Consider the following 17,902-nt stretch of genomic DNA (forward strand, 5'->3'; position numbering starts at 1 on the left):
CTTCTTCTTCTTCTTTTTTTTTTTTTTAGGGCTCATTGCACCTGAGCTGACATCAATAGACCAAAATCCGTGGCGATGCCGGCCACATTAGATCCCTAACACCACATAAGGCCCCATGTGCACCTCGAGAGGTCACTCATGGGTACAGAGTCAGGGAACGGCCTTGAGCCCCCAAACCTACCCACCCAACCCCATAAAAAAAATCCCATTGCGTGCCATCAACCAACACGCAAACGTGAGTGTTGCCCTGGCCACAGGTGAGAACAGGCGAGACTGTGACATATGCCACCTTGGTCACCACCTCTGACCCGGGCTTCTGGTGTGTGTTGATGGCTGAGTGTCACAGGTGTTGCTAGTTAAGACACCAGCTAGTGGCTACGGGAGCAAGTTCAATGGGCTGAGCGCCCACTCTGCATGCGGAAGGTCTGGGTTCCGGTCCTGTGGTGCCATTATCCCCTACACTATGGGGAGTGACCCTCAGCACACCCTCCCCCCCCCCCCCCAGATAAGCAAAAACATACTAGAAGGTTCTCACAGGGGAGTAACAACCAGCTGAACCAAAGCCGGTGACCCTTCCAGCGCCTACGGAGAGAGGCTGCTCCCACCTGCTCTTACACCCTGGGTCTGTTTGTGCTTTGCCCAGATGGGCCTCTGGGGGGGAGGGGGAGGCAGGAAGAGACCCCAGCTGTGGGTCCGAGAACCGGAACTGCACTCCCAAAGTAGTGTCACTGGCACAGGGTGAGGAAGAGCAACTGACCCGGGGGATCGAGGAGCGGAGACCTGCAGCAGGGCATGGGAGAAGGATGGGGGGACCCGGCTAGAGCAGGAAGTGGAGGCATGGTTGGCCAGGCAATGCCCCCTCCGCCGAGGAAAAGGCTCTGCAGGGCAACAGGGAGCACAGGGCTGTGAAGTGATGGAATCCAGCACAAGAACTGGGAGGAAACGTGACGAGGAGTGTCCCTCTGGCCTAGCCTCACTCTCGTCTAAAGTCCCTCGATGGGGACTCTGGGCCCTGAGGAATTTAAATGTCAACTTCCTGCTAAGGCTCTCATGTATGCTTAGGGCCTCCAGGCAGGCCACTGTGCATCTGGGCACTGGTGACCCTAAGGGTCCACTCACAGGAGCCAAGTAGGACCTGCCTTGTTCCTACCATTCTTACCCTGTCCCCAACCCGCTGAATTTCTAGGATGTGCATTCTGGAACCTTCTCGACAGCTCTCACATCACATCTGTGTTGCTCAAGCCTGGATGGATGCAGGAATCTAATAAAAGGCAAAGGTAAAGGCCCTCCCATTGATAGTCGATTTGCTCGAGCGGGCCCAGTAACGTCTCCATTGGAGACTTTGTTGTTACTGTGTTTGGCATGTCGAATACATCACGGGGAGCTTGCCGGGCTCTGCCATGCGGGCGAGATACTCTCGATAGCTTGCCGGGCTCTCCGAGAGGGGCGGAGGAATCAAACTTGGGTCGGCCATGTTGGCTGTGTGCAAGGCAAACGCCCTACCGCTGTGCTCGCTTCGGCAGCACATATACTAAAATTGGAACGATACAGAGAAGATTAGCATGGCAGGAATCTAATGGGGAGGAAAAATGCAGAGACACCCCCACCTGCCCCCCCCCCCCCACACACACACACTGAGACCCTCTGGTGACAGTGGTTGAAGCCCTGTGTCCTCTGGTTCCCAATGGCCACATGGGAACTGAAGCAGAGGAAGTGATGTCTAGTGATGTCATTGCACCGACCAGCTTGGCCTGGGGCTAGCTCAGCCGTTTTCCTTGCTTCCTTCCACGTGCTCAAGAGACCAGAGGCAGCTAGGAGCTGTCATGCCCATGGGCCAATGCCTCCCTCTTTTTGCTCAGAATCCTAAACTCATCAGGGACCCTTCATGTAAAAGGTTTTCGGAGGGATTAAAGAGATTGGACCGAGGTTGAGGCATTTGCCTTGTATGCAGCTGACCCGGGTTAGAACCCCAGTATCTTCCAAGTACCTCCAGGTGTGATCCCTGAGTAACAGGTGCTACGAAGAAGCCCTGAGTACAGCCTGGTGTGGCCTCACTCCCCACGGCCCTAGTTTTCTGGAACCAGAGAATGACTCAAGGGGCTGCGTGCACACTTTCTATGCGGGAACCCTAGGTTTGATCATCACACAGTCCCCAAGAACTTCTGCTCCCCTGCTCACAATTTTTTTTAATTTAAATTTTTCTTCCCTGGCCTAACACTCCCTTCATGTCTGTCTTTAAGGATATAATATATATATATATAATTTTACAATTAATTGTTTTGTTTGTTTGGGGGCCAAACCTGATGGTACTCAGAGCTGACTCCTGACTCTGTGCTCAAGGACCACTCCTGGCAGGCTCAGAGGACTCTCTAGAGTGCCAGGGATTGAACCCAGGTTGACCACATGCAAGGCAAATGCCCTACCTGCTGTGCTATCACTCCGGCCCCAGGTTTTACAACTTAGAGACTAACCAGAACCAGTGTAACTGGAGTACAAATGCATCTTATTGTATTAATTTTCTGCTTGTGGGTCACAGCCAGCAGTGTTCTGGGTTCTGTACTCCAGGCTCATTCCTGCCAAAGGGTGGAGGCAGGGCGGGGCGGGGGGGGGGGGGCGGGCATATGGGATGCCGGAGATCGAACTTGGGTCATTCCCTCATGCAAGGCCAACGCCTTACCTGCTTGCTGTACTTTTCATTCTTCAAATGTAAATTGTTGTGTGTGTGTGAAGAGGTCAGTTGCTGAAGTCTCATCTGGCAATTCTTCCTTCCTACCCAGGAAGCGGGGGGAGGTTGGTTCTTTAATGGAAGCCATGGGGCCCCCCTAGGCCTGCGGTCTGCCTTAAAGGGGTCACACCTGCAGCGCAGACTTAACTGAGGATGCAGAGTAATAAGAATGAGAGCTGAAGGTGGACCACGCGCAGCAAGCCAGATTCTTGCAGCCCAGAGCCACATGAGACAAAGGAGCCCAAACGGAGCCCCCAGAAATATCCCTTTTCCTTTTCCACGCCTGTCGGGATGGCATGCGGGAACAAACGAGAACAGCAAGGACGCTGCCCCAACTTCTGGCCGGAACATGGCTGCATGAGCTGGGGCGAGATGCATCTGCTGGCCTTGCCCTTGCTCTCTTGCTACGACACCAGCGTCTCCTGGGTGGGGGACAGAGGGAGCCCATGCTGGATTCTTCCCCCCACGCAGGTGTTCGAGGCTCGGCCCCGGCTCTTCCCTCTTCCTGGTGCCTGGTGGCAGCGGGCACGGCCTGCGAGCGGTGTCTGGGCCCATGGTCGCCCTGCTGTCGGAGCAAGCCGTGCTGGCATCCTGGCAGTAGTGTTCTCTGTCACATGGCGGCCAGATGGCTGGCACCGTGAAATGAGGCGCCGGGCATGTCCAACACAGGCCTCCAGAGTCATCTTTCTAAGGCTCCCATGAAAGTATCTGACTGGTCAACTATTTTTAGGTAGGGAACGAGAATGAGTTTGCGCTCCATTTGTCTTGTGGTTTTGTGTGCTCAAGAGTAAATCCGGGGGATTGAACCCCGATAGGAGACACACAAGGCAAGTGCCAGACCTGCTGGGACATCTCATTATGGTCATTTCCCTTCCGGGCTTTCTTCTTCTTGCATGTGGTCAACCTGGGTCTCATCCCTGGCACCCCAGAAGGTCCTCTGAGCCTGCCAGGAGTTATCCCTGAGCACAGAATCCGGAGTCAGCTCTGAGCACTGCTAGGTGTGGCCCCAAAACAAAAAAAATGAATTGTAAAATCATATATATATATATATATATATATATTTTATATCCTTAAAGACAGACTGAAGGGAGATAGGCCAGGGAAGAAAAATTTAAATAAAAAAAAATTGTGAGCAGGGGAGCTGAAGTTCTTGGGGGACTGTATGATGATCAAACCTAGGGTTCCCGCATAGAAAGTGTGCACGCAACCCTTTAAGTCATTCTCTGGTTCCAGAAAACTAGGGCCGTGGGGAGTGAGGCCACACCAGGCTGTGCTCAGGGCTTCTTCCTAGTTCCTGTTGCTTAAGGATCACTCCTGGAGGTACCTGGAAGGTGCTGGGGTTCTAACTGCATAGACGCTGCATACAAGGCAAATGCCTCAACCTCCTCCTCCTCCCGTACTTATTTTTGTGTTGTTTTGGGCTGGAGTGATAGCACAGCAGGTAGGGTGTTTGCCTTGCACGCGGCCAACCCGGGTTCGATTCCTCCGCCCCTCTCGGAGAGCCCGGCAAGCTACCAAGAGTATCTCGCCCACACAGCAAAGCCTGCCAAGCTATCCATGACATTGGATATGCCAATAACAGTAACAACAAGTCTCACAATAGAGACATTACTGGTGCCTGCTCGAGTCAATCAACAAACAACAGGAGGACAGTACTACAGTGCTACAGTTGTTTTAGGCACACACTCAGTGGTTCTCAGGACTTAACTCCTGGCTTTGTGTTCAAGGGTCACCCCTGATGGGCTCAGAGGCCCACACTGGGTGCCAAAGATAGAGCCTGGGTCTGCTGTGTGGAAGACAAACACCCTATCCACGGGTTCTGAGACGCAGCCCTGCCTCAGGAGATGGTTTGATTTTCCTGGCCTGATTTTCAGCTCCATCAGGCAGACGGGCCACAGGCTAAGTTTTTCACCCGCAAGCAGTTCTCACTTCAGAGGCCAAATCCTTCTGCGTGTTCTCCACAACGCCTGGTGACTGCTGGCTGCCGTGGGCTCCTGGGACTGCTTCCTCCATCACTTCCTCCAAGCAGTGTCCTCTGAAGCCGGGTGGCTCTCAGCTGAGATCTCCACACAGCCCTTTTGTCCTCAGTGCCCAGTCTCAGCAGGCGTGTGGCCCTCTCTGCACTCACCCCCAGCCTCCTCCCTGCACCTCTGCCCGCAATCTCACTTGGCTTGTTTACTGTCTTGGGGACCATTGACCTTCCCGGCTGATGTCCAGGGTCGGGCGAACCGTTGTTTCAAACACGTTTCAGCGGGATTTCTAAGTGGGGCGTGCAGAGTTCAAACGTGAGCCAGGGAAAAAGAGCTGCAAAGTTCGACGGTTCAGCTCCAGAGACGGGAACGGGAGCAGAGAGGAAGTTGATGTAGTTGGCAGTGGGCTGTTCCCATCAGATCCCTCCTCCAGCCCAGTCCGGGGCCATGCCGAGCGCTGCCTCTTCCCTCTCGTTCTGTTCACACGTTCCTTCCTGTGTGGCTTAGCTTGTGTCATTGGCCTCAAGTAATCCCAGGCACTCTGTGTTTCAAATTCTACCCAACAAGGGGTTGGAGAGATAGTACAGCAGGTAGGGTATTTGCCTTGCATGTAGCCCTCCCGGGTTTAACCCCTGCATCCCATCTAGTCTGGCCAACCTGGAAGGGGTGATCCCTAGTAATCCTTGAGCACAGCTGGGTGGGCCCTCACCCCCACCCCCATCCCCACCAAACGAAACTGTTGCTGTTCTATGTAACATCCATTGTGCTAAGAAACCTGGCCAAGTTGTACAATTCCCATAGCTAAGAGTCCTGTTGTGTTTGGGGTCTTCTGCACGCCTCTGTGCCAATGCCTGCCCGCTACCAACATGTAGATGGCTGCCTTCCTTCACCTGTTTTCCTGGAATTTCTAACCTAAGTGGGTGTTTGTTTTTAGGGACCTGTGTTTATTCTCCCCAACCTGTGGCCGGTGGAAGGTCCTTTGCTTGGCAACACCCTTCCCACACCTGTTTTCCTGGAGTCAGGTCAGGTGTCTCTGCCGGTCTGTCCATCTCAAAGGCTGATGTGGTTCTCAAAGTTCTCAGCAGCGCTGCCTGACACAGGGGCAGGAGGTGTCCAAACTACTTTGCAATGCAGAATCACACTGCATCCCTGCTTTCATCAAAGGCGTTGGAGGCTGAGCCTTGCGGGTGAGAGCCCTGAGCTCAGGCCTTAAGCAAATTCTTCCTGGGCTGCACGGGCCATGGAGGTCTCTATGAGCAGCGCGGCAGCTGGTGAGGACCCATGAAACTACTGCAGAGTTATTAGCCTGCAGTCAGCTCAGGCACTTAGTCCTGTTCACTCAAGGTCCCAAGGGAGCCAGTGCCATTCTGGGGTCTGCCACACCCCTAGTGCCTGGCGGGATGGTGGAGCAGTACCAGCTTTCTGCACCTCAGCCCCCCAAGGAGCATTGACCCAGGGGCATGCTGCTGCCTAGAATTGGCAGTTTGCCAGCTTCTGCCTCATCTTTGGGGATGACAATAAAGTTATTTGAAAACTTTTTAGGATGTAACAAGTTACAACTTGCGAGAAATGGGAATGCCCAACACATCTGCTAGGAAGGATGTCTATTTTTCAAGGTGGGAGTTTCAGTCTGGACCATACACTGCAGTAGTCAGGGGGTACTCCTGGCTCGGTTCTGTTCGTGTTGGGGGGACCGTGAGGTGCCGGGGATTGGATGAGGGCCTCCTGCATGCAAAGCATGTGCTCCCCCATTGAGCTATCGCTCTGGTCCTCAGTATCAGTATTTTTAACATTTAGAAACTTGTCAAGGGGCAGAGAAATAGCCCAGTGATATGAGCACTTGCCTTGCACATGTGACGCCTTGGGTTTGATCCCCAGTACTGTAAAAGAAATGCTTTAAAACAAACAAACAAACAAAAAAAGAGAGGTTAGATGTGGCCAACCTGGGTTTAGTTCCTGGTACCCATATGGTCCCCCAGGCTGCCAGGAGTGATTCTTGAGTGCAGAGCCAGGAATAAGTCCTGAGCATAGCCGGATGTGGCCCAAAAATGACAGAGAGGCAGAGAAAGAGAGAGAGAGAGAGAGAGAGAGAGAGAGAGAGAGAGAGAGAGAGAGAGAGAGAGAGAGAGAGAGAGAGAGAAAGAGAGAGACAGAGGGAAAGAAACAGAGAGACAGGGACAGACAGAGAGAAAGAATTTCTGGGGCCAGGTACAGCATGTGAATCGCATACGTGATGTTTGGGTTTGATCCCTGGCATTGTGGGGGACAAGTGTTTAACATGCCATTTTGGTGAAGTCGGTAAATGACACAAAACATTGATCTTGTATCTACCTTCCTGACTCCAAGTCACTTGCTAGGGATCTCAAACCCACTTATTAACCATGTGACGATTGGGCAAATGACTCACCTCGCTAAAGGTTTTCTCATCTACTTGATCAGGGAGAATTTCTGGTGTAACGACTTCCAAAAACTGTTAAACTAAAAAATCACGTAAAAGCTGACCCAAGACTGCACGTGAAAAATATAACCTGAGAGCAAGGCGTCCAGGCCACCGAGTGATCCGTAAGCCAAAAAAGCCAGTTTTCTCTCGCTCTGAATGCTGGGCTCTGTCCGGTTTTCCAGGGAAGGGCCACTATCCCAGAAAGGCCGTGACAGGGTCCATGGTTGTGGGCCCCCACCAGATGTCTCCCGGGACACACCTAGGATGCCCAGTCGTGGGCCTCGCCTCCTAAGCTGAGGTCTGTCTCTTCCTCCCAGATCCCTGATGATTCTTCCTTCCTACTGTTTCCTGACTTCAGTGGGCCAGAGCATCCACGGGACAGTCGGGCTGGACCTTTAGATTGGCGGGCTTCCCAGCACAAGCCATTTCCAACCACCCCCCAAACACACAGCGGCTAGATGCTTGGTGCAGGCAAGGTTCCCAAATGATCCACGTGCCCCAGTTCCACCTCAGGGAACCTGAAACCAGGGGCTCAGAGCTCCCTCGATGCAGCGGCCTGCAAACCCCTTGGAGCAGACATGCCAAGGCTGAATGATGCATCCTGAGCACCCTGGGGTGTCTGCAGGTGTTGAGTCAAGGCCCAGCACATCACATGGCATGAACCCATTTTTTTGCCTAGCACCCATGTGAGCCTGCCTCTCACTCATCGTGTCAGTGAGGGACAGACTATCCCGTTACCCCCGGGAGTTTCCTTTTCACCCATTTGCAATCAATTAGACATTACGAGCTTGTCATCAGCCCATCGGCCTTTGGTGTTTCAACAACTTCATAGAGATGGCAGCACATGAGCCTGTCCCTGGACATCGGGTCATGAGATGCTTTCCTGTTGCTGGGCTTTTGTTGCTGAGGTGACCGCATGTGTATGCTAGGGTTTATTGTTCACCTGCAGTGGAAACTTGTGTTGGAGCTACTGTAACATGGCTGTGAAGTGTGTTATCCCGAGGCATTCGGGGTGCGTCATTTGCATGAACCTACAGAGTAGCATTTGTGCAGGTTTGCCCTGGTGTCCTGCAGCGGCCATATAGTCTTGCCCCCCCTCTAGTAGGTTCTGGAAGTCCCAGCCACCCCATCTCACCAGCACCTGCTATCACCCATCTAATTTTTACTCTTCAATCCCTGTTGTTGTTTTGCTTTGAATTTTTTTGTTCTTTTTTGCTAGTGACTAGTGTTGAACATCTTCCCATGTGCTTATCACTCATTCATGCCTCTATTTTAGAGGTATATTTATTCAAATCTTTTGTCATATATATTTATGTATATATATATGTATATATCAATCTTTATTAAGCGCTAAGTTTTTCATTGGCAGAGTCTCCTGCCCCCATGCATGGCTGTCCTTGCCGGGGTCCCTTGGACGGGGGTGGGTTGAGTTTCCTTCCCCACCCCGAGCAGAGCCCCGGCAGTCAAAGACCTCCAGAACCAGCCACAGCCATGCTGAGACCACTCTCCACACGTCCGGACAAGCCTCATGCAGAGGAACCCAGACATGCGGGTCCCGGGGCTGAGATCTCCAAGCCTGCTCGGATAAGGACTGGGCCTTCTCCACCCAGATTCCCCCCCCACACACACATCTTTCAGCAGGTAGGCGTCACACCCACCAGCTGCCGCCAGCGGCAGGTGGTCCCATCAACGGCCAAGACCCAGAGACTATAAAACCCAGCTTTGAGAAGCGCACGGCCGCATTAGTGGCTGCATGACATCTTATTATCTCATTTTTACTTTGGAGAACCCGGCAGGCTACCGAAAGTATCCTGCCAGCATGGCAGAGTCTGGCAAACATCCCGTGTTGTACTCAATATGCCAAATACCAGTAACAATAATGGGTCTCATTCTCCTAGCCCTGAAAGAGCATTGAATATGGTTCTTTTAAAATCTCAGGGCTAGGAGGAAGGAGACGTTACTGGTGCCTGCTCAAGGCAATCGACGAACAACAGGATAATGTGATGGTGAAGTTTTTCATTGCTTCCCAAAGGTGATGCTGCACTGATACAATGTGTCCTTTTTAACTCTTCTGGCCAAAGAGGCACAGACAATAAAAATCTCAAAATGGTTAAAAGAACCAAATATAAATATAAATGCAATTGCTTTTTTTTTGGGGGGGGGGGGGGGAGGTCAGTGACTGTTTTCATTTTAAAATTTGGTGGTGGAGGTAGTTACAGCTGGCAGGTACTTGCCTTGCACGCAGGTGACCTGGGGTCACTTGCCAGCACCCCATATGGTCCCCCGAGCCCCACCAGAAGTGATTCCTGAGTGCAGAGTCTTGAGCACTGCTGATTATGGCCCAAACCCCTCCTCCTCCCAAATAAGATACCTTCAGGGACCGAAGAGACAGAGCAGTGGGTAAAGCAGCAGCTGGTTACCTGGGATCACGGAAGGTGTCCTGAGCACTCCAGGGGTCATCCCTGAGCATAGAGCCAAGAATAAGTGTTGAGCACAGCCGGGTATGGCTCCAAAACAAAACTATCAAAAAGTAAAATGATTAGGGCTGGAGTGATAGTACAGTGGGCAGGGTGCTTGCCTTGCATGCAGCCAACCTGGGTTCGATCCCCAGCACTTCATATGGTCCCTCACGATCACCAGGAGGGACCCCAGAGTGCAGAGCCAGGAATAAGCCTTGAGCGCAGATGGGTGGAGTCCAAAACAAAACCAAACAAACAAAACACCAGTAATTTCACTGTATCACTGTCATCCTGTTGTTCATCAATTGCCTCGAGCAGGCCCCAGTAGCGTCTCCTTCGTCCTAGCCCTGGGATTTTCAAAAGTGCCGCATTCGAGGCTCTTTCAGGGTCAGGAGAATGACACCCAGCATTGTTACTGGTTTTTGGCATATTGAATATGCCCCGGGGAGTTTGCCAGACTCTGCCATGTGGACAGGATACTTTTGGTAGCCTGCCAGGTTCTCCAGAGTAAGACCTAGATAATAAGATGCTTCTGGGAGCAGGGTTTTATAGTCTCTGGGTCTTGGCCATGGATGGGATTACACGGCGCCAGGGGCAGTTGGCGGGTGTGACGCCTACATACTGGATGATGGGGGATCTGGGTGGAGGAGGCCCAGTCCCAATCCGAGCAGGCTTGGAGATCTACGCCCTGGGTCCCGCACACCTGGGTTCCTCTGCCAGTTCCTTCATGCATGAGGCTCGTGTGGAGAGTGGTCTTAAGCACAAATGTGGCTGGAACCAGAGGTCTGCAGCTGCCAGGGCTCTGCTCAGGGTGGGGAGGGAAACTCAACCCACCCTCCTCCAAGGGGCCGCGGTGAGGGGAGCCAGGCGCGGAGGCAGGAGACTGCACTGTTCTCTTCCGGGAGCAAGGTTTTATAGTCTCTGGGTCTTGGCTGTTGATGGGATTACACTGCGCCGGGGGCAGTTGGTGGGTGTAACGCCTACATACTGGAAGATGGGGGATCTTTTTACCCTTTGAAATTGCCCAGTAATTTCAAAGGGTAAAAAGATAATTAAGTGGGTAAAGTACTTGCCTTGAATGTGGCTGATCCCAATGAGATTCCCGCCACCAGAGTCCCCAGAGCCTTGCCAGGTGTGATCCCTGAGCATAGTGGGGTGTGGCTCCAAGACCAATAAACAAAACAGAATGACATCAGAGTGTAACTACTGGGCTCGTCTTGATTCTCTAACAGGCAAGGTTCTCTAACAATCCAGTTACCTTACCCCTGTCCAAGGATGAGCACGTGACAAGTGGAGCCAGCAAAGACACTCATTCCTCAGCATTGAGAGCACCGGGCTCCCTGATCTGCTGAACAAACAGGGTCCCGCTCTGCAGAGTGAGGGGTGTGGGAAGGGCCGGTGGGGTCTCACTTCCAGGACTGATCCAACTGCTGCCTCCAAGATCCCCCGTGACCCCCAGCCCCACCCACCCCAATTCCAGCGGCCGACGCAGGAGAGGGTGACCACATCAGAGGCAGACGATGCTTCTCACTTTATTCCACACTAAAGCACAGACGATGCTCCCGGGCACGACCACGAACCACGACAGGGACACTTAACAGAGACGGCCACGACCCTGCCTCACAGGAAGGGCTCGATGTTGATTTCCAAGGAGGAGCAGGGCATGGTGAGCTCAAACTTGGTGATGACGTCGGGATGCAGAACTCCCAGCTTCCCGATGCTCTGGCCCCTGACGAAGATCTCGGCACAGCGCCCAGGGAAGAAGGCGGAGCCTGAAATATAGAGGGAGCAAGTCAGCGTTCCTCCTGGCTACGATGCCCGCCGGACTCCAGGCAAAAGGGCCGGGGGTGGGGTGGGGTGGAAATCGGTCTTCTGCGCCAAACCCCCCAGCACAGAAGGGAGAGCTTCCCTGCACTTTCATGCCTCAAAAGCATCTACAGGCCAGTACAGTGGGTAGTGCATTCACCTGGCACATGGCTGACCTGGGTTCCATCCCCGGCATCCCTAAGGGTCCCCTGAGCACTGCCAGGGTACAGAGTACAGAGTCAGGAGTAAGCCCTGAGCACAGCTGAGTGTGACCCCCCAAACAAAACAAAACTGAAACATTTGCTATGGCACCCATAAAGTACCAGGAAAACCTGTGTGCCTGTGTGTGTGTGTTGGGGGAGGGGAGACCACTAAAATGAGGGAAAGTGGAGGGAACTGCCCGGAGGTGCGCGGGGGCCTGCAGGGTGTCCGCTGTGTGGAAGAGGCTCGCCCAGCCACGGATGACTGCCGAGGTCACCCACCCTGCAAGGCTTCATCTTTTCTCTCTTGCTGCAGAGAGGAAGCTAGGATGGGCCCGTCCTCGACCAGCAGAGCTGGAACCAGCTGACATTTCTGGGACTTTTGGGGGCGCCCCCCCCAAAACATGTCTGTCACAGGACCCCCGTTTACTGAAACTGGAAGCGTGGACGACCCTCCCCACACAAGGAAGCTGAGCTCTGCCTGACTTCAGGGTGGGGAGAAAGTTCTCTTCGTTCGCAGGCCAAGGCCTGGAGCAGGCTCGAGGACCTGAGGTCAAGGAGCACTAAGGCACTGAGTAGCCCTTCCCCTCTCCTTCCCTCCCCCCCAGCGGCCTCCGCTCACCAGTGCCCCGCAGTCCCCGAGTGCCCGCCCTCCACGCCAGCGCCCCAACACGCTGACTCACTTGTCTCCCCGCTCTCGGCTCCAGGCTGATGGCAGAACCTTGACTAGGAAGAACTATAAATACCCAGCAGCGGTGCATTATTTATGGGAGGGCAAACTGCTGACCCACTGATGGCTCCAAGGTCGGCGTGAAGATGTGTGTGTGTGTCTGTATGTGTGTGTAGGGGGGGGGGGCTGCATGCCACCACTGAGCTGTCCCAGCCAACCAGACAGGAGAGATGGGACCGTGACACACAGGACTGTCGTGCCTGCTCCTCAGGGACCTTTTTGCTCATACACAGGCCCTGGCAGCTGGCTCAAAGGCAACACACACACACACCACACCACACACACAAACACACACACACCACAAACACACCACACACACAGACACACACACCTGTCATAGAACCTTCTCACTGAAAAGCCCACACACACATACACACAACCCCCCCCCCACATACACACACCTGTCACAGAACCTTCTCACTCATAAGCCAACACACAGAGCCAACACACAGATATACACAGACACACATACACGCATCACACGTACAAACACACAGACACAGACACCCCCCCCACACACACACACATACAAACACACAGACATATAGACACACAGACACACACACCTGTCTGCCACAGGACCTCCAGTCTACTAAACGAGAGCAGCCCAGTCCATTTCAATGGCCATACCGAATGTGGATGAACAACCAGGAAACTACACTGCAGGAAGCCTGACACCCGCATAGGAGCCTGGAGGCAGGGCCTGAGTGAGATATAGGCACTGACAAATCTCATTAAAATCAGATTTTAAGTTTAATTTGATCCAAACAAACAAACAAAAAAGGGACATAGAGGCAAAGCCACACCCTCTTGCCCCCAGCCCAAGGAAAAGAAGTCCGCCAACGGAGAGTGAAGCTGCAGGAGGTGTCGGGAGAAAGCACTGCAGCCAAGACCCCCTGGAAGGGAGGCACCCCTCGCCCTTTCCTACACGGATGCTGGAGACCCGAGGCCTGCGACGGACTGGCTGCGGAAGGCCCTTCCGAGAGGAAGTTTTCAGGGCCTTCTGCGATAACCCCGGCCACGGGTAGGAAATCTCGCTGCCCCTCAACCCCCGGCCTTCCTTTTTTTTTTTTTTTAATCTATCTTCAGATTCCAATTTGATTGGATTCGTTTTTTGCTGAAGCAGAAAACCAGACTCTTTCCGAATGGAAGCCAGATGTGCTGGCCCTGACCATGTTGGCAAAACAAGGCCGGCGAGATAAGAACTCCAACTCTCTCCTTCCCCAAACAACTTGGGAAGCAGCACCTCCCCGCGGAACTCAGTTCTCCCGGAGCTGGCGAGAATGATGCCACCTGTACCTCTCCCGAGGTCCCCACACCCCACCATCGGTCAGGTGACCACACACCGACCAAAGGCAACCTTTCCGTTTCCCAAAGGAAAGCAAGGAGAGCCGACATTCCCATCAAACTTTCGGCAAGCCCAAGCGTGCAGGAACCCTCAGGGATGAGGAGGACAGGGCCGCATCTGCATCTGGCTCCCGACTCTGCTCCGGGAGGAGGAACCTGGACGTGAGGAGCTGCTTCTGGAAAGGGCAGCCGCCCCAAAAGGGGCAGGCGTCCCCAAGACTGGCCTGCACCCTCGCCCACCCCTCACCACCACCCCCAGCCCCCCAAGTAAGATTTCTTTCCATTTCCAGCTTGCTGAAATCCGTACAGCTACCCTGAATGCTCTGGGGGTCCCTTTGGAGGTTCTCTCTTCCTGTCTAGTCAGACCACTGCAGTGGTTCCCCCAGGACTCCTCGACCCTGAGCAAGGCTGGAGCAGGGAAGGTGCCGTGCACCAAAGGAGGCTCAGGAAACGGCCTGAGGCACCCAGGAAGGTCCTGCTCACCAGAGGTGGCAGAAAGACAAGAGACGTCACCCAAACATGGGCGTTTCTTGGTGCTTATTTATTCATTCATTCCTTCATTCATTTGCATCACACCCAGAGATGCACAGGGGTTACTCCTGGCTCTGCACTCAGGAATTAATCCTGGGGACCATATAGGATGCTGGGAATCGAACCCGGTTCGGCCATGTGCAAGGCAAATGCCCTATCCGCTATGCTATCACTCCAGCCACTCTTGGTGCTTCTTAAAAACCTCTACGGTCCACGCCAAACTCAGGCAGGCAGGAGGGAGGCATCAAAGGCAGGGAGAGGAGAGGAGAGGGGCGCATCTCCCACCCCCGCACCCCGCCCCTACTGCACTGGGAACAGACCACTGGCAGTCCCAAGGCAAGAACTCACTCCTGTTCACTCCCCTCTGGGCGGGCGCTCCTTGTCCAGGCTGGGAAAGCCCTGGCTACTGTTTTTTCCTTTATTTTTCCCTTTTTGGGTCACACCCGGCCATGCTCAGAGCTTACTCCTGGAGGTGCTCAGGGGAGATGCAGGGGATCGAACTCGCGGCGGCCACATGCAAGGCAAACGCCCTCCCCACTGGTTCCAGCCACCACGCCACGCTACTGCTAACACCTCAACAGGCGGCAGCGCCACTGGAGGATGACAGCAGAGCCAGCTCAGCCCAGGAAAGAAGGCTGCTTAAAAATGGCCCTGCCTGGGGCTGGAGCACAGAGGCCAACCCGGGTTCGATTCCCAGCATCCCATATGGTCGCCCGAGCACCGCCAGGAGGAATTCCTGAGTGCATGAGCCAGGAGTAACCCCTGAGCGTCACCGGGTGTAACCCAAAAGAGAGGGGGGGAAAAAAAAAGGCCCTGCCTGAAATTCAAATTCTACCAAGTACATCCCCCCTGTTCCCCTCCAATCCCCGTGTACGCTCACATGTGCTTTTGGGGGGCTGGAGGGAACAATTCTGCAAATCTCAGGGGATTAAACCCGGAGCCCCGGCATGCACAGTGCACACTCTGGGCCCCCGAACACTCCCCGCACCCCCAACGCCAATGCTACGAGGTGCACGCCACACACACGGTCCCCAAGGAGCCCGGCAGAAAGCCCTCAAGCCCTCCGTTTCCCACGGAGCCCCTCCCACTGCTTAAACCTTCCACTTTGCTGGCAGCCACCAGCAGGGAGAGCTTAACACAGCTTTCGGGAACACAGCGTTCTCTGCTGAAACACACGTGGAAACCCGGACAAAAGAACCAGCAGTTCAGCACAAATAAGAATTCAATTTCCAAAACCTAGTGGGGTGTAAGTAAGTCCCTTAATTAAAGCTTTTGTAGCATCTCCTCCAGGTCTGTAATTGAGTGTCTGTGCTCAAAGGCAGGCCCACTTTGAGGACCTTGGGGGTAATTCTGGCCAGTAATCCCGTGCGGCACCGTCTTTAGCACATTTTCTGGCTAATTGACCTTCAAAGGGTTAGTGAGCTTCCTTGCTCGCTCGTTGCCAAACACCTTCCACAGTTTCTTTTTGCCCCGTCTTTCTTTGGAGTCATATTAGAGGCGCGAGACCCGGCTAAGCCTTACCCGGGGAGTCATTTCTGGGATTTCAGGGGGGCAGCGGAAGGAGAAGCTTAAGGCAGGAACTGAGCAGACCTCTAACCCGAAAGTGAAAAATCTGAAAATCGGACGGTGCCACCGAACATAAGGGGGCGAGTTCCTTCATCTTAAAGTCCCACCCCACCCCACAAAACGATCGGAGCTAATTCTCTTCGGTATTTCAGTCTCTCAAAAACAAAAACAATCATCTACTTGCACAACTTTTCTCTCCTCTTCCTTCACACTACTCACACCTACTTTGGGGGCTCAAACCAGTTTATTGTCATCGCTTACAACATGGTGTATGTCATTAACCCTTTTCCCCAACTGTTTATGCGATGTCTACAGCTGAAAAATAAATACATAAATAAACAAATAAAAGAACAAAAGAGAAAGATGAGCTGGGCTGGAAAAGGGACGGCCAGTGAAGTCTCAAACCACACGGGGAGAGAATCCACCGTCATGAGCTTCAAACCCTCTCTCACCAGTCGCGCGAGTCCCTGGGTCCTGGGGACACGCACACCTGCCAACCTACTGCACCCTGCCAAGCCCCTTTCTTCGGCTAAGTAATGTTCACCGTGAATGGGATGAGACGAAAGCCCGGACCGATTTCTCAAACATTCAGCCGGCCTACCAGCCAGGTGAAATAGGTCTATCTACGGGGAGAGGCAGCTGCTCTTACTGTTTCAGAGCTAAGAGTTCCCCAGACTCTGCATGAATTCGACCACTGGAGGCTTCTCCAGGGAGGAGAAAACGCGTAGACTTATGATTACCAGTTGTAAAAAGAACGGTGTTTAGGGAGAGGTGCGACCAAGAGATCAACACAGGCCTTGTGCAGATCCGCGCTCTCGGCGGGGCGCAAAGCGCTCTCCAGGGATCAGTTAGTCTGTAAGTGGAGACCGAATAATTTCCAACTGGTAATATAAAACACCCACCTTCCCCCAGATGTATACAATTCTTCACCTTCCATCTGAAGTGAAATATTTATGGTACCTAAAGTCTTTAAAGGGGGAAGGGGGGGCTAATCCCTTGAGTAATGGCTATCTTTCATCCCTTTCGAAGATCAAAAGAAAGAAAACCCCTTACACAACTTTACAGTGCTAATCCCGACACACCTGCAGACATCATTAAGGCCTGCAGCCAAGCAATGAAGGGAGAGGCAAGGAGGTGTCGCTGCGGCCAAGCCCAGCCCCAGGCGCACGGAAACCCTCTTGGCTGGGCTGGACTCTCGGCAGGGCTGGCTCCTGCAAGGGCGCCTTCCGGCAAAGCTCGCTCGGAAAGGCAGAGTCCAGGCCACGCGCTCGAAACGAAGGGAGAGGGGCTGGAGCGATAGCACAGCGGGGAGGGCGTTTGCCTTGCACACGGCCAACCCGGGTTCGATTCCCAGCATCCCATACGGTCCCCCGAGCACCGCCAGGAGGAATTCTTGAGTGCATGAGCCAGGAGTAATCCCTGTGCATCGCCGGGTGTCACCCAAAAAAGCAAAAAAAAAAAGGGGGGGGGGAGAAACGTCTAAGAGTGCCGCCCCCTCCCCCAAATACATCAAACTGTCCTAGTTAGAAATGTAATACCAACACCCCCCACCCCTTTTACTGTCTCTGCGGCTGTCGTGTTTATTTGGGGACCACACTCAGAGCTCAGGGATCACCCCTGGAAGAACTTGAGGGTGCCCTATGGAGTTCCAAATATCAAGTCTAGGACGGCCGCATGCCAGGCAACACCTTACCCGCTATCCTACGTCCCGGTCCCTTCAAGTAACTCTTGAGATCCATTCTATTAATGCCAAAGCTTTGCTTACTTACCTGGAGCTGGGGGGGGGGGGGGGGGGGTTCTCGGTGGTACTGGGGCTCACGCCCGGGCCTCCGGCATGCACTCAGCCCACTGCGCTCTCTGACCCTTAAGGTCCACCTGAGAGTCAATCTTAGTGATGGCTCCTCTTACATACATACTTCAAAACCACAAAAATGTCAAAAACATCCCAACTTAGGTGTGAGGTGTTTTTAACTTTTTATTTATTTTAATTATGGGGCCACACCCAGCAGTGCTCAGGGGCTTACTCCTGGCTCTGTGCTCAGTGATCACTCCTCCCAGTACTTGGGGGCCCATAATGGGGGTGCTGGGGATAGAACCTGAGTCGGCTGCATGCAAGGCAAGCACCTTA

General features: G+C 53.5%; 1 protein-coding gene and 1 pseudogene across 1 annotated transcript in view; one reads left to right on the forward strand and one right to left on the reverse strand.

Moving 5' to 3' along the window:
* Nucleotides 1-1,507: 1,507 nt before the first annotated feature.
* Nucleotides 1,508-1,567, forward strand: LOC130021183 (uncharacterized; annotated as a pseudogene).
* Nucleotides 1,568-11,130: 9,563 nt separating this feature from the next.
* The window catches only part of FARSB (phenylalanyl-tRNA synthetase subunit beta), a 70,959-nt gene continuing 64,187 nt past the window's right edge, over nt 11,131-17,902 (reverse strand). Inside the window, exon 17 of the mRNA XM_056111666.1 lies at nt 11,131-11,366. Within this exon, the coding sequence (XP_055967641.1) occupies nt 11,215-11,366 (152 nt within the window). The 3' untranslated portion in view covers nt 11,131-11,214. The remainder of the gene's footprint in view (nt 11,367-17,902) is intronic.

The sequence above is a fragment of the Sorex fumeus genome, unplaced genomic scaffold (assembly GCF_029834395.1).
Source record: "Sorex fumeus unplaced genomic scaffold, SorFum_2.1 ptg000014l, whole genome shotgun sequence".
Classification (NCBI taxonomy): Eukaryota; Metazoa; Chordata; class Mammalia; order Eulipotyphla; family Soricidae; genus Sorex; species Sorex fumeus.